The 23,884-nt window shown below is 36.0% G+C and overlaps 1 protein-coding gene across 2 annotated transcripts; it reads left to right on the forward strand.

Annotated features, from left to right (window-relative positions):
- Positions 1 to 20,058: 20,058 nt before the first annotated feature.
- Positions 20,059 to 23,320, forward strand: LOC122030560. 2 transcript variants are annotated; one of them, XM_042589769.1, is made up of 8 exons: positions 20,059 to 20,303; positions 20,768 to 21,030; positions 22,163 to 22,234; positions 22,330 to 22,397; positions 22,485 to 22,635; positions 22,742 to 22,795; positions 22,876 to 22,965; positions 23,061 to 23,320. In XM_042589769.1, the coding sequence occupies exons 2-8, from the start codon at positions 20,770 to 20,772 to the stop codon at positions 23,139 to 23,141; spliced, it is 777 nt and encodes a 258-aa protein (XP_042445703.1). In that variant the 5' UTR covers positions 20,059 to 20,303; positions 20,768 to 20,769; the 3' UTR covers positions 23,142 to 23,320. The 2 variants fall into 2 exon arrangements, with proteins under 2 accessions (XP_042445703.1, XP_042445702.1); XM_042589768.1 differs by having other exon boundaries at positions 20,060 to 20,303; positions 22,715 to 22,795.
- Positions 23,321 to 23,884: the final 564 nt, after the last annotated feature.

Genomic DNA, 23,884 nt, shown 5'->3' on the forward strand with positions numbered 1-23,884 from the left:
CGTGTCTATAAGACACGGTCGTGCTCCTGCCCGTGTGCGCCACCCACCCCTCCAAAAAATCCTATTTCCATCTCCTTCTCTCCCAAAAAGCCTTCTCCTCTCTACTACACCTCATCAAACCCTGATTTCCCACCTCTAGAGCTCACTTTTGCTTAGATCTACATCTAGATCTAACACTTCTTCAAGCCACAAGTCCAAAAAGAGAGAAGAAACTTCCCTATTTTTCCTTCCTTCTCCTCCTCTTCCATCCTCAAGACCCATCCACAAGAAATTCCTCAAAACCTTGCACCATGTCACAAATCTTGAAGAGACTTCATCGAGGAAGCGGTGGATCTGGCGAAGGAGATGCACCGAGAGGCGACAAAGGCAAAGGGAAGGCTTCTTCTTCAAAAGGCAAAGGAAAAAAGGGTGGCACGCGACGAAGGTAATGAAAATGAGTTCAATATTATTTTTAGAAATCATGAACAAAAAGCTAGATATGATATCCTTGTCGCTAGGAAAATTATATGCACTAAATATATGGATACCATATACTATGAACATGTTAGGAATTAGGGGTGATGTATATTGGATGATAAACTCTTTAGATTGGAATGATATTATGTACGCTCATGCACCGACTTACCCCCACCTAGTCCTTGAATTTTTGAGCTCGTTTGATGTTAAATTTTCTTCTGAAGATGACTACGTAGGGGTCATAACTTTTAAGATGATGAATAAAAAAGTTCGGTGGACTTTTAGTGATTTCAATAATTATTTTGGTTTGCCCATTGGTGGTGCCCGATGATTTAGTGATGAAATAAGATGGAATAAATTTTGGACATCAATAACTAGATCAAAAGACCCTTATGAGCCCTCTAGAGCTAAGGCATCCTGCATGCAAAACCCGACCTTTAGATACCTTCACCGAGTGATGAGCAAAACGATCTTTGGTCGAGGAGAGAGTGATGGGGTGGTTAGAAAGATAGAACTCTATTCTCTTTGGGCGATGTTAAATAAAGTTGATTTTGATTCCAAATTTCATTTTTTACAAACTTTGTTGAGGGCAGCTAAGGCATCTTCGGGGATGATAGTGTTTAGTGGATTGATCACCCAAGTTGCATTCAATCTGGATTATGCACTTGATAGATTAAAGGTGATCCATAGTAATGACAAGATCGATATCGATTCTTGTCTTGCTATGAAGATGATTTGTCGGGATGAGAATGAGTTTGCTTTCCCTAGAACCAATGGTTTTCCATTACCCCTTCCTTGCCCCGAGCGCACTTCAGTTCGCGACCTCGTGAATTGGATGATTACTGACTTAGACCCCGAAACTGTTCCCTCCATTTTAGAAGAAACCGAGTACCACCAAGAGCCCTCGTCATTATGATTCCCGCAGCCTTCCAGACATCCGGACCCTCCTAGACACTCTTTTGCATATGGCACAGGATCCTCTAGGTTTGATTTTTCTGACTTCCGTACCTCTTTAGACTCCCTTCATGAGAAGCAAAATACCCAACAATGATTGTTGGAGGGTCGCTTCAAGTTATCTGACGACCAGTTTAGGGAGGTACTAAATCATTTTTAGTTCACTAGGGACTTCTATAGTCAGGTGACAGGGTTTGTTCAGGACTACGACGTTGACCAGGAAAGAATGAGAAATTTTATAGATGATATGGATATCACTAGACAACAAGTGGATGCCCTATATCAATATCATCAACACCTTGACCATCTTCCTGGTATGCCTAGATTTTCCCCTGACACACATCGAGGACCCCCTTATCCCCCATCCCGCAACCGTATTGATTTCATCGGGACGATAAAAAGTCTAAGTCTGGGGAGGTGTTGTGTCTTTCTGCACAACCTGAGTCAAGTCGAGTTTTCAAGTTTTCTTTTCTTTTTTACATTTTATTTTGCTTTGCATATTTTATTTTATTAGTCTGTTTTGTTTATTTGCATTTTTTTAGTCTCATGTTTTTATTTGTAACTCATTCGCACTTTGCTTTGTTTAGTGGAGAACATCAAACCTTCTACTTTTTCTACTACTTGTCCGATAGCAAAATGACTAGCATTTTCTTAGTTTATGAGTTGTCAATATAGTGTTAGTATGTTTGGTGTATCTCCTTTATCTATCTCTAGTAGCATGAAATAAGTTAAGTATTGTACAGAGTTTGGTATAAGTTTTGGCCTAACCTTAAGGATCTTATTTACACTACACTTAAGTACTTAAGCTTGAATAGTAGAAATACTTTTGGAATAGTTATGATTCATCCAAATTGTTTAGTACTTTTATTCCCATGGTGATTTCTTATTTACATTTTGGTTACTGGATGACCTCGAATCATGGAAGCTCATTTGGAAAAATCTAGATCCCAACATATGCATCCCGCATGTGTGATTAGTGCTACTATAGCACCAAATAATAATAATAATAATAATAATAATAAGGGATAAAAAATAGTTATCATGAGTGGAAACTAACAATTCACCCCTTTAAGACCGAGTTAGGTTAATGGGGAAATGAATGTTATGTTTCTCTTGATTCCGAGAAGTATCCTTTGAGATCTTGTGTAACTTAAGAAAAATGAACCAAGTGTGTGGCAGGTAAGTGTCTATCACCGAGAACATTAGAACTCAATTGTATGACGACTTAACTAGGACAAAGAATGGAACTTGAAGAGTTTGAGCTACTTATTGCACTGAGCACAAAGGACTTATGCTTAGGTCATACTTAGGTAACTCCACAATCATGCTTATCAATGAAACTAGTTGATAGAGTTAGGCGAAGGCACTAGGGATTATGAAACTCTGTCATGTGCTCATGAACATAGTTTGTAGTGTTTTGCTTGAGAACAAGCAAAGGTTCAAGTCTGGAGGTGTGATGTGCGTAAATGTTATGATGGTTTATGCATGTTTTTACGCACATTCACTTGTTTTATACGTACATATTCTTTGTATGATCGCCTCGTTTATCATGTATTCATCATATATACTCTTTTGTATGGATATCTGCTCTTTGTTTAGTTTTGTGTTGATAGAGACAACTTTCATAGCGAAAACAGCGTTTGTCGACGCACTAGAGTGAGCCAGAGAACATGGTCGTGCAAACCTTGCACGGCCATGTGGCCAAACAGAGGAGAAGTGTACAGTCGTCCAACCCTTGCATGACCATGCGGCCAAACCAGAGGCAGATCAGAACACGGCCGTGCAACCCTGCACGGTCGTGCCCCCCCCTCCCATGACCGTGACCAAGCAGCACACGGCCGTGCAACCCTACACGGCCGTGCCCCCCATGATCGAGACCAAGCAGCACACAGTCGTGCAACCCTGCACGGCCGTGTCCCCAGAAGCCGAGTCCCAGCATCACACGTCTGTGCCAATTGACACGGTCGTGCAGCGCATCCAGAGTAGACCCGACCCCGGGCGGGGTCTGGCCCGGACCCGGCCCGGGCCCGTAACCGGGTCAACGGGCCGGTTGCCCGTTGACCCGGTTCGCCGGGTCGAACCGGAACCAGCCCGGCAAGTTGCCGGGCCGGTTCCGGTTCATTGGGTGTAAAAACCGGCGAACTGCCGGTTAACCGGCGGTTCATAGCCGTTGGAACTGCCGGTTAACCGGCGGTTCATAGCCGTTGGAACCGCCGGTTAACCGGTGGTTCGTAGCCGTTGGGAGGGTTTTTTAGGTATTTTTTTCAACGGTTAGGATCATTTGACCGTTTTTTGATCAATGGCTATGATTTAGTGTCCGTTACTATCAAAACTCTATAAATAGAGAGCTCATTTCATCATTTTTCACACACATCTTCTCTACTCTTAATCTCATTTTCGTATTCTCTAATCTCTACACGCTTTCGTTTTCAATTTTCAATTACAATGGAAGGAGGCCGCGGAGGTGCATCATCTCGAGCTCTGAAGGGAAAGCAAATAATGAATCCGCGGGAGGAGGACCCCAACCCCAACATTTAATCCACCGATGATGAGATCGAGCATCTTCCGAATCCGACACCCGAAACACAAGGAAGTACCGATGCAATTACTTCTAAGGTTCGGGAACTTCCTCCTCTAAAGTCTTCTATTTTTACTAAACATTTTGAGAAGGTCACTCTTCCGTCGGGAGAAATGCGTGCAAAATGTAAGCACTGCAATGCTTCCTACAAATTCCAAGCTGGCGGCGGCTATGGGTCGTTGAAACGACATGTAGAAACGAAGCACCCGACGGAATATGGACTCGACCGTTCTCAAACATAATTATCAAGATTTTCTTCAACTAGCGGTAGTACCGATTCCGGTTTATTTTTATATTCGGATAATAAATTAAGAGAATCATTAGCTAAATTTGTTTCCGTAGAACATCTTTCTTTTAGTTTTGGATCTAAATGCACATTTGAAGATTTTTGTAAAGAATCTCTTAATCCATGTGCTAAACGTGTTCCTAGGACTACACTTACTCGTACAATTAAAAAATTAGTAAAACAAGGAAAAAAGAATTTAATTGATAAATTTAGTAAATTAGATAATAAAATTTCTTTATGTTCCGATATTTGGAGTGATCATTGGCAAACACATTCGAATATGGGTGTGACTTGCTATTGGATCGATAACTCTTAGAACCTCCAAAAAAGATTGTTAGCTTATAAAGTTTTTGATGAATCATATAATGCTCATAACATCGCACAATTATTATGTTTAATTTTAGAAGAATATGGCTTAACTCATAAAATATTTTCAATATCATTAGATAATGCTAGTTCCAATACCGCTTGTATAGATGATTTAAAATTTGTTTGCCAACCTATTATTGGCGGTTTATTTTTTCATATTCGTTGTGTATGTCATGTTTTAAATTTATGTGTTCAAGATGGATTAAAAATTTTAGAAAGTTATATTAAACCAATTAGAATTGCAATTTCTTATTTATGGTATCATTCATCTATAATGAAATAATGGGGTAGGTTTTGTAAAACTAATGGAATGAGACCTAAAAAATTTCCACGTGATGTAACAACACATTGGAATTCAATATACCAATTATTACAAAATTCATTTGAATATAAAGAATTATTATGTTCATTTTTTGCACAAAATACTAATACTAATATATATTTATTTTCACAACAATGGAATATTTGTAGTAGTATTTGTGAAATTTTAAAAGTATTTAATGATGCAACCGAACAACTTTCCGGTGTTTATTATCCCACTGCTCAATTAGTTTTAGAAAATTTTTCTAATATAGTATTAGTTTTAAATGAACATATTAATAATGAATCTTTATCTCCTTGCATCTTAGCTATGAAAACTAAATGGGAAAAATATTTTTATTTAATTCCTAAAATTTATTTAATTGCATTTGCTTTAGATCCTAGATTTAAATTAGAAGTTTTACAAGAAATGTTAACTTTATATTATGATGCTTTAATTCCAATTAAAGATCCTTCTTCCCCTGATTCAGCTAATATTATATATAATGTTAGAATTTATTTATATGATATTTATAATCAATATTATGCAAAATATGGAACACAAATTAATATTTCTGAAATTCAACAAACTACTAGTAGTAATTTAAAACTTACAAAAGCACAACTCTTATTAAAAGAACGGACAAAACGTCCACGGGGATCCTCAAGTTCCACACAAGAACTTGAGAATTATTTTACGACTTCTTTTGATTTTAAAGATAGCGAAAACTTCGATATCTTAAAGTGGTGGTCACAGAAGGCTCAAAGCTTTCCCGTTCTCTCCGTGATCGCAAAAGAAATTTTAGCTTGTCCAGTGTCAACTGTTGCTGTGGAGCAGACGTTCAGTGCCGGCGGCAACATATTAGATGAACGACGATCAACTTTGTCTCCCGACTCATTGGAAGCCCAAGCATTACTGGACGATTGGACCAGAGCGGAGAAAAGAATCCAAGGAATGCAACTTTCAGATGACGAAGTTGAAGATTTTGATACTGAAGGAACAAATACGACAGGAACAGGAAATGGAAGTGAATGAAAATGTAAAAGGATAAAAATATAAAAGAACTACGTGGGCTTTGATTCCCCTAAAGGGCGTAGGCAACTTAAATAAGTGCAAGCCCTTTTTTTAATAAATTTTAATTTCTAATTTTTAATGTTTAATGTTTAATGTTTAATTTTTAATTTTTAATTTTTTTAACATATTGATCTTGAACCGTGACGAACCGTGAACCGGCGGTTCTGAACTGTGAACCGTAACCGTCTTGGGCTGTTAAGGTTAAGGGTCGACCTGCCTGGAACCGTCGAACCAGCGGTTCCGAACCGTCGAACCGTCGGTTCCGAACCGTGGTCAGGTCTAATCCAGAGCCAAGAAAGGGCACGGCCATGCCATCATTGCACGGTTGTGCCGCCGCGCCGCGCCATAGCCTATTAAAAGGGGTTTTAACCCTTTTTCCGAGTGGAGGGAGCCGGGAGGTGAGCCGTCAAGAGGAGAATCACTCTAGTGTTGTTCCAGCCATCTAGAACATCGATCCAGCGACCTTTCATCACCACATCAACTCCAGAAGCAAAGGATTGGATCCGAAGATCACTCATCGTCATTGGATAAGCATACTTCTTCTTTCTCTCTTTGTTTTTGAGGATTGTATGTTTAGATTTACTATGTCTTTGGATTTTTCTCCAGCGTCTATGGAGTAGAGTCTTTGTTCTAGGATGAGGGAGTAATTGTGAATTGGTTTTGATGTAAGACTCATATTACGCTTATATTCATTAGATGATTTTTCTTTCTTTGTTTCGACTACTCGATCTTTGTCGTGTTGATTGATTGTGTAGGAATTACCAACCACATAGAGGGAATGCCTTAGATCGTACACCCGAGGGACCCTAGTGACAGGGGTAACCCATTCACGGATATCTAGGGTACTTCCTTGAAAGGAGAGGCAATGCCTCCACAAGGAAGTAAGAGACCAAACTAAGTTTCTTAATTCTATCCTTGATAACATCAATAAGAGTCATGTCCTTGTGATCTATCGAGGTGCCCTAGTGATAGGGGTTAATCGTAACAGGATTTCGTAGGGATCGTCTTTGTTTGGTGCTCAAGGATAGTTGCTTTAGCTTCCGGCGAATGTATGTCGATGGGCAATGAGTATAGGATAGTATGAGACACATCAATACCACCATAATGAAACCGAACTCCTAGAACTCTTCATTAACTAGGTTGATTTCTTCTCATTACTAGTTCTCATTCCCCGCTTTCTAATCTCTTTTCTTGGATCACTTACAACCATTGATAGTGTAGCTAATCCTAAGTGTGCCATCACTAGTGTTTATAACCAATCCTTGTGGGTTCGACAATCTTTTATATTACTGACGATGAATTCGTGCACTTGCGGAATCGTAACAATCATAACTTATAATTATCTCTAAAATTATGAACGTATTAAATTTTTCCTAGTCATCAAATTGGTGCATTCGGACATCATCAATTCTGTAAGACTAGCACGGGTTATACTCCTTAGTTCGGCTAAGCAGTTATCTCTCACTAGCTGGAGACATTGAGATGTCAAGAGTTAAACGTGGATGCTAGTTATGGAAACTAATTCATTGAAGTGACTTATTGTAAGACTTCATATTCTTCTCTACATATATGGATATGTCTGTAAAGTTTTTACTGTAACTCGAGTGTAAGTTTCCTTCTACTTGAGGTATACAAGTCATCTTAGTCATGGAGACTTATCCTTTGACATCTTAGGCATGCATCCTTTGGAGGTGTGGACCTGAGATGATTAGGTATAAGTCAAAGTGTCTGAAGGTGCTTAGATAGTACATAGAGGATTCACCGCTCTTTGCGAGGAGACATATATCCTATGGTCACTCGTTAGGATTATTATTCAAAGTCTTTGGCCAAAGCATCACATGTTAAGAGTATGAGACTCTTGTACACATGTACGATTAATTTGAATCCATAGAATGAGAAAATATTACTTGGGCTAGGTGTGATGTAGTCAGCCTAGAAGGAGCAGACACATAGACCATTTTCTAAACCAAATGAACATAAGATGAGTGAAAGCAATAAGGCATGACTCACTGTAGCTACTGAAGAGTTCAGAATTAGTTCTGAAATCAATTGTAATTTTTTGGTTAATTGGGTATCATGATGTATAGCTAGGTGACACTCATGATCGTTCCATAATTAACTAGTTAATTATTGACGACCAAGATAAACTGGGAACTTGTTAGGTCACATGCACTAAGAGTCTCTAAAAGATGTAAAATAAGTTAAAGAATAGGATTCTCAAATCAAAAGATAAATATTTGGTTGGACTACACATAAAAAAAATATGGAAATATTTGTCAGAATGAAAGTGCAAATGGGTTACATCTTTTATGAAAGAGTTGACCTATTTGGATTAGTCATGAACCAATTTGGTTTAGTCATAAACCAACTTGATTTAGTTGAGAACCAAACCAAGAGGTTAATGTGCTAATTTTTTATTAAGGCATAATGGGTTGGATTTGAGCTTTCTAATGCAACTCATTAAAGAGACTATATATTGATATGGTTAAGAGAGAATTAATAGACAATTCATTATTGGCTTAAATTGGTTTTGGAAACGTAAATCCAATACCTCTCTCCCCCTCTCCCTCTCCCTCTCTCTTGCCGCCGACCATACAACAAGAGGATCTCCTCTTATTACCGTGAGCCACCCAAAGGAAGAAGATCTTTCGTAGATTCTTCTTCCTCTTCTTGATCATTCTCCTTTGCTCAGGGCTAGTACCTTCTGAAGGTGAAGCTTGTTCTCTTGGAATTGTCTTGAAGAGCTCGGCATGGATATGAATAGAGGTGAGGTTCGATAACATTGTAAAAGATTGATGTCCTTCTTGTTACAGGTTATCCGTAAGGTATACCTAGAATAATTGTTATTCGATTCTATTTTATTGTATGATCTTGTCCATGCAATTGTATCTTATATGCGTGTGGTCTGTGTGATGTAATAAATTAGTTTATTTATCACATACTTTGACATGATTGTATTTACGATTCATAATTAGTGTTGTAATTAACTTTTGGGGTTTTTTCTAGAATTATTAAGAATTTTCTATTTTTAGAAGTTTCTTAAATTGTTAGGAAATTCCACTTTTGGAAAGTTTCTAAAATAATTTTAAAAAAATAAATTTAAAAATATTCTATTAATTCAGAAATTATCATTTCTAGAATTTTCTAAAAATTTAAAAAAATATTCTATTTTTAAAAATTTTCCTAATTTGTTAGGTAATACCAAATTTAGAAAGATTCTAAAATTATTTAAAAATTCATATTTGAGATATTCTGAATTAAATTATAGAAATTATCTTTTCTAGAATTTTTAGATTTATTAAAATATTCTATTTTTAAAAATTTTCCTAAATTATTAGGAAATATCAAATTTATAAAGATTTGAAAAAATCATTAAAAAAATCTAGATTTGAATTATATTATTTATTTCCTAAATTATTAGGAAGTTAATTTAGAAATTTATTTTCAAAATAATTAAAGATATAGAAAGATTCTAGATGAAATATGTTAATTAAATTTAAAAATTGATTTCCTTATTTGATTAGATAAATCTTGATTTATTAAAATCAGATTTATAACATATTTTTATATCTAAAATAAAATTATAACATATTTAAATTTATGTCATGTAGATACATTAATTATGACATGATTAGATTTTTACCATGTGTACAATGTGATTAGATTTTTACCATATGTGTGATGTGTCATGTTATGTCATGCGTGTGATATGTCATGTCATCATCTGTGTCATACATACGATGTGTCATGTCATCATTTATGTCATGCATATAATGTCATGTAGATAGAATATTTACATAATGTAAATGAGACCAAATTTCTTACACAATATTAAAATCTACACCTTCTGTTAATATGGTAAGAACTAGAGTTTAAGTTTTTGTTTGAGTTGTTGGCCAAAGTCAAGCTCAACTTGAAATTAAATATGTTCAAACCATGGAGATGCAAATTCATGATTAATGGGTTGGTTTTAAACTTGAAGCGTTGATTTGTTGTTGTTGGAACCCTAAGATTATTTTGATGTGATCAACCAAGTTAGGTTAGGTCATGTGGTATTTTAACCTTGTGTCTAAGTGTGCAGGAGCTTAGGAACACAAGAAGTTGAGCAAAAGACCCAACTAGCGAGAAGGATGGCACTTGAGAGAGTCGATGAGCTCGATGCATTCGAGGGACGAGGTGCTGCGGAAGAGTACACGGATGGACGAGAAAGGGGCTATTCAAACCCCCTTCTAGCCGGCCACCAACAGTCACCAATAGTTGTGCCAAAGCTATGATCAATAAGGATAGAGGTGAAGTTGGGTGATATGCATTGGATGCATACTTGTTAATATGTTAACAACTCGATATTTATGGGAAAATCAATTAGTTGCTAGCATAATGTGATAGTTGCATATAAGCGATAGGCAATTGGTAAACTTGTTACCTACCACTATAGCTAAGAATGTCTTGTTGGCCAAAATCAAGATTGTTCTTATCTATGGTGGATATCAATCCACTTAGAGAAAATCTACCATCTCCCAAATTCAAAATAAGGATATTTGCATTTGATAAATAAGTAGGCTTTTATTACATATAAATTATTTACATAAATAAAATAATGTCTCTAATACATTCTCATTTTTATATTTTAAGTTAATCATTTAATTATGACTTGTGTTAATCTGCATTCGACTTTGGACTTGAACAAACTGACTAAGCTGAACTTCTTGGACTAGTTTTGAAGTTTGAGAATTATTCTTAAAGCTGAGAAGCTAGCTTATATCCTTGATGAGCCTCTTCCCATAAGGCTTGTGTCGATGCAACTACAGACCAATTGTTGGCCCATCAAAAATATGAGGATGATTCTGTACTTATAAGTTGCATCATGGTAGCCGCTATGATTCCTGAACTATAGAAACAGCATGAGCATTTGGATGCTTATGATATTGTCTATCATCTTTGTGAGCTATTTAATGAGCAACTTGGATCTGAAAGGTTTGAGATCTCCAAGCTTCTCTTTTGCTCAAAGATGCAGGAAGATTCATCTGTAGTACAATTTTTACTTAAGATGAATAACTACATAGAGCATTTAGCATCACTCAGTTTCACGATGGATTATAATTTAAGTATTGACTTAATTCTACATAGTTTGCTAAAAAGTCATTTACGATTTATGATGAACAATTGGATGAACAATTTAGAATCGACTGTCCCCGAGATTATTAATATGCTCAAGATTATAGAGCCTTCTATTAAAGGTGAACAGAAAACTGTGATGTTAGTAGACTCCTCTAAGAAAGGTTCTAAGAGAAATCTAAAACATCATACTAAGGGAAAGAGCAAAAAGGCCAAGATACTAGAACCAACACAAAATGACCCATGACATCATTATGGTAAGATGGAACACTGGCAAAGAAACTGCAAGATTTATTTTGAGTCCATAAAGAAGAATAAGGTATCTGATGCCTCATCATCTTCAGGTATTTTTGTTATTAATTATCATACTATTTCCTTAAACACTTAGATATTGGATACTGGGTATGACTCATATATATGTAATGACATACAAGGGCTAAGAAATAGCAGAATACTCGTCAAGGAAGAATCAAGTCTACAAGTTGGGAATGGAGCAAAGGTTGCAGTCACCATCGGAGCATACTTGTTAAAGCTTCCTATTGGACTTGTCTTAGAACTAGATAATTTTATTTTGTTCCTATATTAATAAAGAATATTATTTCTATTTCTTGCTTAAATATAAAAGATTTTCATTTGATTTTTAGTAACAATTGTTGTTATATAACTTTGAATAGCGTTCTTTATGGCACTAAAACATTATGCAATGGCATCTACGCATTAGATATATATGGTGACATATTCAATATCAAAATGAGCAATAAACATCTCAAATAGATAATCAATTAACCTCTTACTCGTGACATTGTTACCTTGGCCATATAAGCAAGAAACGTATGTCCAAATTGCAAAAGATTATAGTTCTCGAATCATTTGAATTAGATATATTTGATACATATAATTCATGTTTAGAAGTCAAGATGATAAAGTTATCTTTTTCTAGAAAGGGTGAACGAATTAATGAGTTACTCGGGCTCATACATACTGATGTATGTGACCAATGTCAACTCACGCACTATAAGGTTATAGCCACTTCATTACTTTATTGATGATCACTCTCGTTATGGGTATGTGTATCTAATGAAACACAAGTCTAAAACCTTTGAAAGTTTAGAGAATTCAGAAATGAAGTAGAGAAATAACTTAGTAAAAGTATTAAGATACTTTGATCCAATTGAAGTAGTAAGTATTTAAGCCAAAAGTTTCAAGATTATCTAAGTGACAAAGGTATATTGTCTTAATGGACTCTACCTTATATACCACAATATAATGGTGTATCAGAAAGGCGTAATCATACCCTATTGGACATTGTTAGGTCAATGATGGATTGTGTAAATCTTCCTAAAATTTTTTGGAGTTATGCCCTCATGACAGCTATTTACTTGCTAAATAGAGTTCTAATGAAAGCAATCTCAACTACTCTATATGAGGTATGGACTAGTAAGAAATCCCTCATGTCTTATTTGAATATATGCAGATGTCCTGCTTATATGAAGAGGACTATATCAGACAAGTTGGATGCTAAGTCTGATAAATGTTTAATTATTGGATACCCTACGGAAATTAGGGGTTACCAATTCTATCATCCCTTGGAATAAAAGGTGTTTGTTTTATGGCATGTTGGATTCCTAGAGAAAGTGTTTCACTTGTAGGAAGCAAGTGGGAGTATAGTTGAATTTGATGAAGTTTAAGAGACTCCAATAGACACTAATGAGATGTCTAGTCAAGAACCACAACCGATTATGACATAACCTCCTGGTAGATTAGGTAAGACACATAATATTCCTAAGAGATATGAATCTCTTTCTCTTATAAGATAATTAAATGATATGGTACTCATTGAGGATGAAAAATCTACTGATTACAAAGAAGCTCTGAATAGTTCAAAGAAGAACAAGTGGCTTACAGCCATGAAGTCAGAAATGGATTCCATGTACAAAACTAAGTTTGGAATTTGGTGGACTCACCTGAAGGCATTATTACGCCTATAGAGTGCAAGTGGATTTTCAAGAAGAAAATTAACATGGATGGTAATGTAATTACCTACAAGGCAAGGTTGGTGGTGAAAGACTATTGTCAAAGGCAAGGCGTTAACTATGAAGAAGCCTTCTTACCTATAGTCATGCTTAAATCTATTCGAATACTTCTATCCATATCAGTTCATCATAATTGTGAGATATGACAAATGGATATGAAAATAGTTTTCCTTAATGGAAATCTGCTCGAGGATGTGTATATGATACAACCCGAAGGTTTCACATATGTTAACAAGAATAAAATATGCAAACTTTAACGGTACATTTATGAACTAAAGCAAGCATCCAAGAGTTGGAATATCCATTTTGATGAGGTGATCAAAGAGTTTGATTTTTAACAAAATCCATACGAACCTTGTGTATATCAAAAGGTTAGTGGGTGTGTAGTCGTGTTCCTATTATTACATGTTGATGGCATATTACTTATAAGAAACGATGTGTCAGTTCTACAGTCAGTTAAAGTTTGTTTGTCCATGACATTCTCCATGAAAGATATGGGAGAAGCAACTTACATCCTATGAATGAAGATATATAGAGAGACCGAAAAGGTTACTTGGTCTTTCATAGTTGACATATATATACAGAGTACTAAACTGGTCTAGCGTGTATAGATCCAAGAAAGGTTTCATACTTATGAGGCTTAAAATTCACCTTTAGAAGTCTATATGCCTACGTACAAAAAATGAGAGGATTTGTATAGATAAGATACCTTATGCAACCACAGTAGGATCTATCATGTATGTTATATTATGTACAAGACCCAATATATCGTATCCTCTGAGTGTTACGAGTAAATACCAGTCAGATCCAGGAATGAATCATTGGACGACTATCAAAATAATTCTTAAGTACTTGAGAAGAACTAAAGATATGTTCTTGGTATATAGAGATGGTGATATGATCATACGCAAGTATACGAATGCCAATTTCCAGATGGACAAGGATGACTCCAAGCCCCAGTCTAGATTCATATTCATATTAAATGGAGGTGCAGTTAGTTGAAAGAGTTCCAAGCAAGACACTGTTGTCGATTCTACCTGTGAGGCAGAATACCTTACAGCTTCGGAAGCAGCAAAGGAAGCAGTTTGGATCAAGAAGTTTGTTACTGAACTTGGTGTGGTTCCATCCATTGTTGAAGCATTATTTGTTTACTGTGACAACACTAGATCCATTGCATAAACAAAGGAACTTAGGTCTCATCAGTGATCCAAACACGTGTTTCGTCGCTATTATCTAATCAGGGAGATCATTAGTAGAAAAGAAATACAACTCGAGAAAATTTCCACTGAAAGGAACTTAGCGGATCCTTTGACAAATGCTCTACCACAAAGCAAGTTTGAGAATCATGTCCTGACTTATGTTTAGGGCACCATGGTGATTGACATTAGGTCAAGTGGAAGTGTTAGATTTTAAGAGATTTTCCTAAGGCAATCGCCTTATGATTTTACGATTTATTTGATAAATATAGATTCACTATTTAAGTGTATATTATATATTTGAATAGTCTTAAACTCATTTACAGAATTTTCGTAATATAATTCATTTCATGAGAGAATTTATTATTGTATCTACATATACAATGATGAATGAATTAGAATTTCCCTAATCGTTGAATAGGTGCATTCGGACATTATCAATTCTATAAGACTAGCATGAGTTATACTTTTTGGTTCGGCCAAGCAGTTGTTTCTCACTAGCTGGAGACATTAGGATGTAAAGAGTTAAACATGAATGCTAGTTATGGTAACCAGTTTATTGGAGTGACTTGCTATAATACTTCATATAATTTTCTATATATAAATATGTCTGTGAAGTTTTTACTGCAGCTCGAGTATAAGTTTCCTTCGACTTAAGATAGACAAGTTATCTTTGTCATGGATACTTATACTTTGGCATTTTAAGTAAGAATCTCTTAGAGGTGTGGACCCGAGATAATTGGGTATAAGTCAAAGTACCCGAAGGTATTTAAATAACCCACAGAGGTTTCATCGCTCCTTGCGAGGAGACATATATCCTATGATCATTGGTTAGGATTATTAAGTCTTTGGCCAAAATATCACATGTTAAGAGTATGAGACTCTTGTACGCATATACGAGTAATTTTGAATCTATAGAACGAGAAAATATTACTTGGGGTAGGTGTTACATAGTCAGCCTAGTGGGGGAAGATACAAAGACCATGTCTTGAACCAAGTGGATTTAAGACAGGTGAAAAGAACGAGGCACGACTCACTATAGTTGCTGAAAGGTTCAGAATTAGTTCTGAGATCAACTGTGATTTTTTTGGTTAGTTGGGGATCATGATGTACTACTGGTGTCACTATAATTGTTCCATAATTAAATAATTAATTATGGGTAGCCAAGATAAATTGGGAACCTATTGGGTCACACACACTATGAGTCTCTAAAAGACATAAAATAAGTTAGAGAATATGATTCTCATATTAAGAGATAAATGTTTGGTTGGACTATACATAAGACAACAATGGAAATATTTGTTGGAATAGAAGCACGGATCGGCCACATCTCTTATGAAAGAGTTGGATGCTATTTGATTTAGTCATAAACCAATTTGGTTTAGTCATGAACCAACTTGATTTAGTTATGAACCAAACTAAGAGGTTAATGAGCTAATTTTTTGTTAAATCATAATGGGTTGAATTTGAGCTTTTTAATCCAACTCATTAAAGAGAACTATATATTGATATGGTTAAGAGAGAATTAATAGACAATTCATTATTGGCTTGATTAAGTTTTAGAAATCTAAACCTAATACCTCTCTCTCCCTCTCCCTCTCTCTCTCTCTCTCTCTCTCTCTCTTGTCACTGACCACAACAAGAGGAGGGTCTCCTCTTCTTGCCGTGAGGCACCCAAAGGAAGAAGATCTTCCTTTTGCTTCTTCTTTCTCTTCTTAATCCTTATCATTCAAAATACCTTCTGAAGGCAAAGCTTGTCTTTTTGGAGTTGTCTTGAAGAGCTCAATGTAGATACGAATAGAGGCGAGGTTCGATAATATCTCAAAAGGTTAATACTCTTCTTGTTACAGGTCATCCGTAAGGTATACCTAGAATAATTATTATTCGATTTCATTTTATTTTATGATCTTGTCTGCGCGCAATTGTATCTTGCATGTGTGTGGTGTATATGATGTAATAAATTAGTTTATTTATCGTTAAGTCTTCCGTTATATATGTTTACGAAACATATTTTAAGCATATACTACATCGGACATATCCCAACACAACCCCCAGGACTTTCACCTAGCATCTCGACCTTAGGATTTCGCCCAATATCCTCGACCTGCCAAGGCTTTGCCCAGTCCTCCGGACCACGACTTCGTTACCTAACCGTAGTTAGGACTTTTTCACTTTGCCCAAGATCACTTAGAATTTTTCTGTACACTTAGGTCAACTTATTAGATCACAATAACACTTAACTTAGAACTCTTTGTTATTATCAAAACTCAGGTTCGATCATCTGATGCTCACTGCACCAACAGACCCCTCCATTGGCCCGGTGACTGACGTTTTTTTCCTCTAACTTTTTTGTGGTATGCAGGTCCGATAGTGGTGCCAGGATCCTACTTCTCGAAGTCTCCGCACATTCAACATTAACGCCATGTGACCGGCCACCCAGCCACTCTTCCAAGATCGACCAGCCAACCTGGCCACTCTTCCAAGGCAGATCCATCGAGAGTAAGGTCCGGTTGTGCATCGGAGGGAACTCAGCCAGCCTATTATCACAATGCATTAATGGCAATGGCTCATTAGCTCAACATTCCTTTTTGGCGTCTTACATAATTATTGTCAGAGAATCAGTGAAATATTCCCTATGCAAGTTGTACACAGGAAACTTTTACCCTACAATGCATAGGAATTGCGAGTCTATTCTAATAAATGTGTTAGAATATCATAATAGTCGGTTCTATTTTGGTAATGCATTGAAATTTGTGCAGAAAGAAAAAGAAATATTATATCACCTACAGGCGTAGAGACACGAGGCTTCGCTAGAAAAGTTCATTTCTTCATCGTTATTAAGGATCCACTCCATCACCGTTTACCTAACTTGAACATCGAAATGTTTCCGTTGGAGATCCCTCCCTGATCTGATGATTGAAGTTTTTCTTACCTCTAGCCTTTCTCTGTGGTACATAGGTCTGATAATAGTACTAGGTTTTTACTTCTAAAATCTCCTCGCAATCAACATCGATGCTACATGTCAGTGCACCATCTTCCCCATTCTCCGAGGATCAAGATCACTTATCATTGATTTTTGGCAGAAAGATGAGCTTTTACTAGCAATAGTGGAGTTAATATGGGCAAACGAGTTGACTTATTCGCCAATCCGCTGTTCAAATTTCCACACTAAGCCTTCATCAGTCTCAATTGAAGAGACTAGCTAGGCTACAAAATTTCACATCCAACAGACTTTCATGGATTTTTCTTTTTCTCCAAGAATTCATGGGTTTAGATGTCACGTCTTGCCGACTCTGCTGCCAATCCCTTCATCCAATTCTTCCATGGAATAAGGCACTACTCGTCTTTGTCATGGTATTGTCCATTGAACCCGTCCAAGAATGCCCAACCGTTATTTTCATTTGCGGCAGAATGAACATGCTGCAGAATGGGCGATGCATACTGCTTCAATTGACAAGGCTTTCTGGGAAAGAGGTTCTGGAATTATTTGAAGGATTGGCTCCGTAATTATCTACTTATTATTGTAAATCACTCCTTACTCTTACTAAAGCAAAAAAACAAAAAAAGAGAATTTTTTCAACCGTTTGAAAGTAAAGTTAGCTTTAATTTTTTCAATTCATGCCACGCTTTTTATCGACTTTGAATTATGTTGTGATTTAATGGCGTTCTCTCTATCAGAAAAATAAATTGTAGAATGCCATACTGATACCAAGCACGGGATTTTGGTTTTGAATAAATCTTTGCTTCGTAAAGGAAACTTCTGTGTTCATATACAAATTTGAAATCAGGTGATGCTTGTGATCCCCAAAACACAAAAACAGATTGATTATATGTTTTTTTTTTATAAAAAAGTTTTTTTTAAAGAAAAACTAACATTATATATATATAATAGTATGTTTCCAAATTGTTCTTTGCTTCTGACTATATTTTGACAATGACCACATTAAAATCCTATTGGACTGGATAAACTTGACCTGCTCGATTCACATACAACAAGGTAAGATGCACTCGATGGTGTCCACTTCAATGTATCCATCCTCAGTGCTTAGAAGGTTCTCATAACGCAAAACGTTTGAATTGGGCCACATCTCATGGTGACCCACACTCAACCGTATTTAATCCATTGGGTTGAGTCATGGAGTGGAGATAGAGATGGGGCAGGTTGATTCCATCATCCAACCACTTGGCCCAATGCCTTTAGAGCCTCCTGTCTTGTTTAAGTTGAAATTTATATATATAAATATATATACACTTGGCCCAATGCCTTTAGAGTCTCTATCTTGTTTAAGTTGAAATATATATATATATATATATATATATATATATATATATATATATATATATATTTTGACTATCAGGATAAATTGGGAAGCGCTCATAACAGAGAGTTCAAAAATCTAGCATCCTTTAGTCGCGCATCTCATTTGAAGAAAAAATTCTTATAAGTTCTCCATAGTTGATGATGGTGCTTGGTTAACAATCTGAATATTCTACCACTGTATCATAACCCGAGGGCCAAAAGGCTACTATTTGATATGGCAAAAAGGTAATTCCCTCATCTCAGCATCCCCGTCAATTCGTCTTTAAACTAATACGGAGGAGGTAAATTACGGATGACTACTAATCATTAGTGCATGTAGCTAAAGTATGAAGGAAGACATACACAAACGTACTGAATTTCGATCCTAAAATACCATATAATAATATTTTATGTCTTAATTATCGTAGCGTCCGAGGGGACCAAAAGACCACTATTTGAGTTGATTGAGGAGGTAGCCAATAAAACTGAATGAAACTTATAATTATTATTTTTTCAATATTCTGATAGATCAGACGAATCAAAACAATGTATGAATTCATCTATCTACTCCCTGTTCGATTCTGAATACACTGGACTTGATTAGCTTAAACATTCAATAGCATACTCCCACTTGGATCAGTATCAAGACATCCACATCGGTTGGATGGATAGACGACTTTGTGAGTTTGAAAAATGACTACAAATTCAACTGCATATGACTAATTAGAATAGCAACCAACTTTTTTTTTGTGAAGATTCAAATGGATGCCACGATAGTCTCAATTTCTTAGTACCGACATAGGTATGGACATACAAAGATAGACAAATTAAAAAATAAAAAATATTAAAAAGAAAAAAAAAACTAGGAATAAGTACAAAATGATATTATTTAAACAATTAATAAATATTTCAATTAAAGTAAGGCTTATTAGGAATAATAAAATAAAATATAATTTATTTCCGCTAATGAGAAAACACTTGATTTGATTATTTAAAGTGAATCAAATTTATTACTCTTTTAGACATTATAAGTAATTAGTATCAAAATTGATCCGTTACTATATTTGTAGCATTGTTACTTTTTTAAGTTCAGGGTATAATTTTAATTTATAAGAAATAATTTGAAATGCTATTTTATTATTTTTAAAAATTGATTAGTCCAAAATGAGGACGGACATCCTTTTAATTTTTATCCACATAACCGAGATTTTCATAATGTCTGTCGCGGTTCGATTCTCTCCTAGGACATACCTCGACATTGAATTTAGAGAGGGATTAATGGGGTCGTAATTCCTCGGTTATAAAAAACAAAAACAAAAAAAAAAACATAGAAAAAAAGTCAACAAATAGGAAATTGAATGCTTTCCATAAATCATAACAAGAAAACTAGATATAGAAGAAAGGACCCCCGCGGAATAAAATCTTCATTTCATTCTTGCTTCTTTAAGCCTCTGTCCTCTCCTCCTCGCTCCCTCCAATTTCGATATCTTTCCTTATTCCAAACGCTCCGTAATCCACTTCTTCCTTTTCCTCCTCTCCTTCTCTTTGGCCTCCTGAGTTAAAAGGCGAGACCTTGGAGAAAACCTTCCACCTTTTTTTCTTGCTGCTCCAGTTTCTTGCTTGTCTTTTTCTGCTCTTTTGGTGAGTCTGCTTTCTTCGAGTGAATTATTCTTCTGATTTTTCCATTCATGTCTATGTGGCCCGTAGCTTGAACTAGAAGTTCTTGTTGGATCCGTTGTCGCTTTTCTCTGTTTTTGGATCAAAGGCGCCGCCTTTCTGAAAGTTTTTCGATTGCGCCTAGGGTTTTTCAATCTTCCAATTTATAGGACTTCTCTATTATTTTTGTTTTAGAAATCCTCGACAAGGCTCTAGTGCCTGCGTTCCCCTTTCTTTCCGGATGCTTATAATATTTTGTTCAATTACCCTTTTTGTACATTTTGTTCAATGCTTTTTCTTTGAATTCTTTGCAGAGCGAGATTTGCATTGAATAACAATTTTGATTGTTTTAAAAGTAAATTTGTTCAACTTTACCATGGAATACGTTGGTGTGGAATTTTCTTTGCAATCTAAATTTGATCTTTCTTCCCGTTTTACTATAAATAAAGTGATGGGAGACCATTTTGCGCTGCTGGCGGACCGTTTGCTGACCGAGTCAACCCTTGGAGCTGCTATCGAGAGTATAAACCACGGGTCAACCACAAAGATTGCTTCCTCGTCAATTGTGGAAGAAGAAACTGACTCTTCTCCTAAGAAGAAATTTGTTGAGGATGGCACGTCGACTGGTAGATTGGTTGAATGTCGAATTTGCCAGGATGAGGATGAGGACGCTAACATGGAGATCCCCTGTTCCTGTCGCGGAAGCTTAAAGGTAAAGCTTTCTGTTCTTTTTCTTTCATAAAGGGGACAAGAATTTTTAGGTGTTTTGGTATCAACCAACACCCATCATGAATAGGACGTCCAACATGAAACCTAAATCTCAAACCCGGGACTTGCTTACATTTTGCTTCTGGGCGTTTGCCTATTCATGAAGTTATTGGTTTAAGCCGGAGAGGTTGAATTCACTTGTTTTGATTCCTGCCTAAAAAGATGGTTGGTGATGAGTAGCATTAGCATAGTAATGTTGCCTTGAGTGAAATCAAGCAAAATCTGGTTTTCTAGGTATCATGTAAGAAGTGAGAATCTTTGTCAAAAAATGGAAGTCTTCCCTAGGAGATTTACTGTATCAAATCCAGAATATCTGATTGAACCCTTTTCAGATGTTCCTTGATGGAAAACAATGCTGCTTGTTATCCATGTATGCTACTTAATCTTTCTACTTGTAATTGTTGGAAGTTCAGCATGTACAACAACTTAATGATCCTAATGAAAGTTTCAACAGTAAATATGGGCCATGTGCAACAAATTTCTACGTTAGGTCATGTTAATTTCAGAGTTGGGTTTCTGGTGAATATATAATAACTAAGATTTTTTTTTTCTTTTCATCAACCACAATGACACATTTCATGTTTTCACTTGATAATGGTTGCATGTTGGAAAAGTATGACATTATAGGACTTTTTGGTTGTTACTATTAAAAGGTAAAATTCCTCACAGGCTCAAAATCTTCACTGTTTGTATGGTGGTGATTATCTTGTTAAAATGGCACTAGTGTTGCTTGGATAGTGTAACTGTTGGCCCTATTAAATGTAGGATGAAGTAGTTGCTGGGAAGTCTTTAACAGCTTTCGTTTAGTTGAAACGAACGTACTCACTGTTGGATACTGCTTACTTAGTCAAAAGTAAAATTCTCTTCGACTTCACTCTGAAGTTGCATATAACATAAAAAACCAAACATTAATACCAACAAACATTGGATGGCCAATTCCTCAAGTTATTTTCTCTTTGTTGCTATTTTACAATGCCGACTTTGCTGTACCTAAAATTTTATGAGATCCATGTCCTGATTAGCTTATCTTCTTACTTGAGTTTCACTTATGCTTTTCATATCTTTTACTTCTACAGTATGCTCACCGCAAATGTGTGCAGAAATGGTGTAATGAGAAAGGTGACACCACATGTGAGATATGTCTGCAGGTAATCGTTAATTTCTTTTTGGAAGTATTGCCTATTTAACACTTGACATCATTGGGAACCATCTCTCATTAATTTTGATGCACTATGTCATTCAGCAATTTAAACCAGGATATACTGCCCCTCCAAAGTTGTTTCTTTACGGGACTAGTCCTATGAATTTCAGGTACTCCCTCTGGTTCATTTTGATTAAGGTGCTTGAAATGTTATTCTATCCCAGTGATCTTAGAATGGCCATAACATACATGTTCAGAGGAAACTGGGAGATTTCAAGGCAGGATACCCAAAATCATCAGTATATGGCAATAACTCAAACTGATAATGCTTACCTTAGATCCAACTACAACGACTATGTCACTTCACATGATCGGAGCATTATGTATTGTCGCGTAGTTGCTGCTACAGTGAGTTTCATCTTCTCATATTTAAAACTTGAACTCCTAGCATGAATGGTCCTCGTAAATAAAATGCCTTTTTTTCTAGTTCATGATCTGTTTGATTCTTCACCAGTCTATCCTTTATATGACAAGTGGAATTGAGCAGTATTGGATCCCACCTTGCATAGTAAGGATTTGTTGTTATTCATAATATAATAAAACATTCCCCTATACTTAATACTGACATGCTCTTCCATCAAAATTTAGCTGTTGCTGCTAAAGATTATTGCCATTGTATTACCATTATGCATTATGTTGAGTGCAGTTATCACATTCTACCAAAGGCGGCAACAGCAGGTAACTCTTGTTTTCACTTGCAACATTTTCAAGGTGGAACCATCTCATCTCTTTCTCCAAGTTCGAGTATTACCCAAATCTGTTTATAAATGCAGGAAGTGCATCAAGATAGAGTTCTGGAGTCTCAAATGGAGAATGGGCAATTGCACTCTGCAAGTGATGCAGTCCTCTTTTGATGTCTCTGCACACTAGGGAATGAGGGAATAATAATAATAATAATAATAATAATAGAGAAGGCCATAAGAGATGTGAACGATTGCAAAGTGTTGGACATGCTAAATTATTAGTTTATGCTTGATACAGGTTCCAGGAGTTTGCCTCCTTACATATATAGCAGGGTTATCAATTGAATCAATAGATTATAAACCAATATAACTAATATATATAAAACTCAATGGTGGGGTAATCCATCCCATGTGTTTAGGAGACAGAACACAAAGTTTTATTTTTTTTAAATGCAAAGAATATGTAATTAATTGCTATATCAGTCACATTATGGCGCAACTCTCTTCGAGTCAAAGATGTAGTGAAAATTGTGTACATGATGATTATATAGTCCAGTACACCTTTTCAAGTACTTGGGTATTGTACACATAGGCTTAGCATGTGACTGGTTCTGAATGAGCTTAACAAAATGAAAGTGTTCTAGGTATTAGAAAGACCATACAAATAGATAAGGCTTGTGGGTTGCATGGGATTGGATGGCCAAATTGAGATGGCATATTGTGCTTGGCATATTATACAAATGTGGAGGACTAATGAACAAATTGAGTTTGCCAAGTAGATTAGTGGAATAGGTTGGTAAATTGGCTTATTGGGTTCGATGAATTAATAGGTCAAATTGGTTAAACTAGTCAAATAAATTAGGTGGATTGAATGTACTGGACAAAATATTGAATGGACTCAAACAACTCGTATA

This window comes from Zingiber officinale, chromosome 10B, assembly GCF_018446385.1.
Source record: "Zingiber officinale cultivar Zhangliang chromosome 10B, Zo_v1.1, whole genome shotgun sequence".
Taxonomy (NCBI): Eukaryota; Viridiplantae; Streptophyta; class Magnoliopsida; order Zingiberales; family Zingiberaceae; genus Zingiber; species Zingiber officinale.

Bases quoted from the DNA above. Each gene is read 5' to 3' on its own strand.
- LOC122030560 (XM_042589768.1), top strand. From the start codon at position 20,770: ATGGGAGACCATTTTGCGCTGCTGGCGGACCGTTTGCTGACCGAGTCA. The intron at 22,235-22,329 runs GTAATCGTTAAT...TATGTCATTCAG, and splicing joins CATGTGAGATATGTCTGCAG to CAATTTAAACCAGGATATAC. The intron at 22,796-22,875 runs GTAAGGATTTGT...ATCAAAATTTAG, and splicing joins ATTGGATCCCACCTTGCATA to CTGTTGCTGCTAAAGATTAT.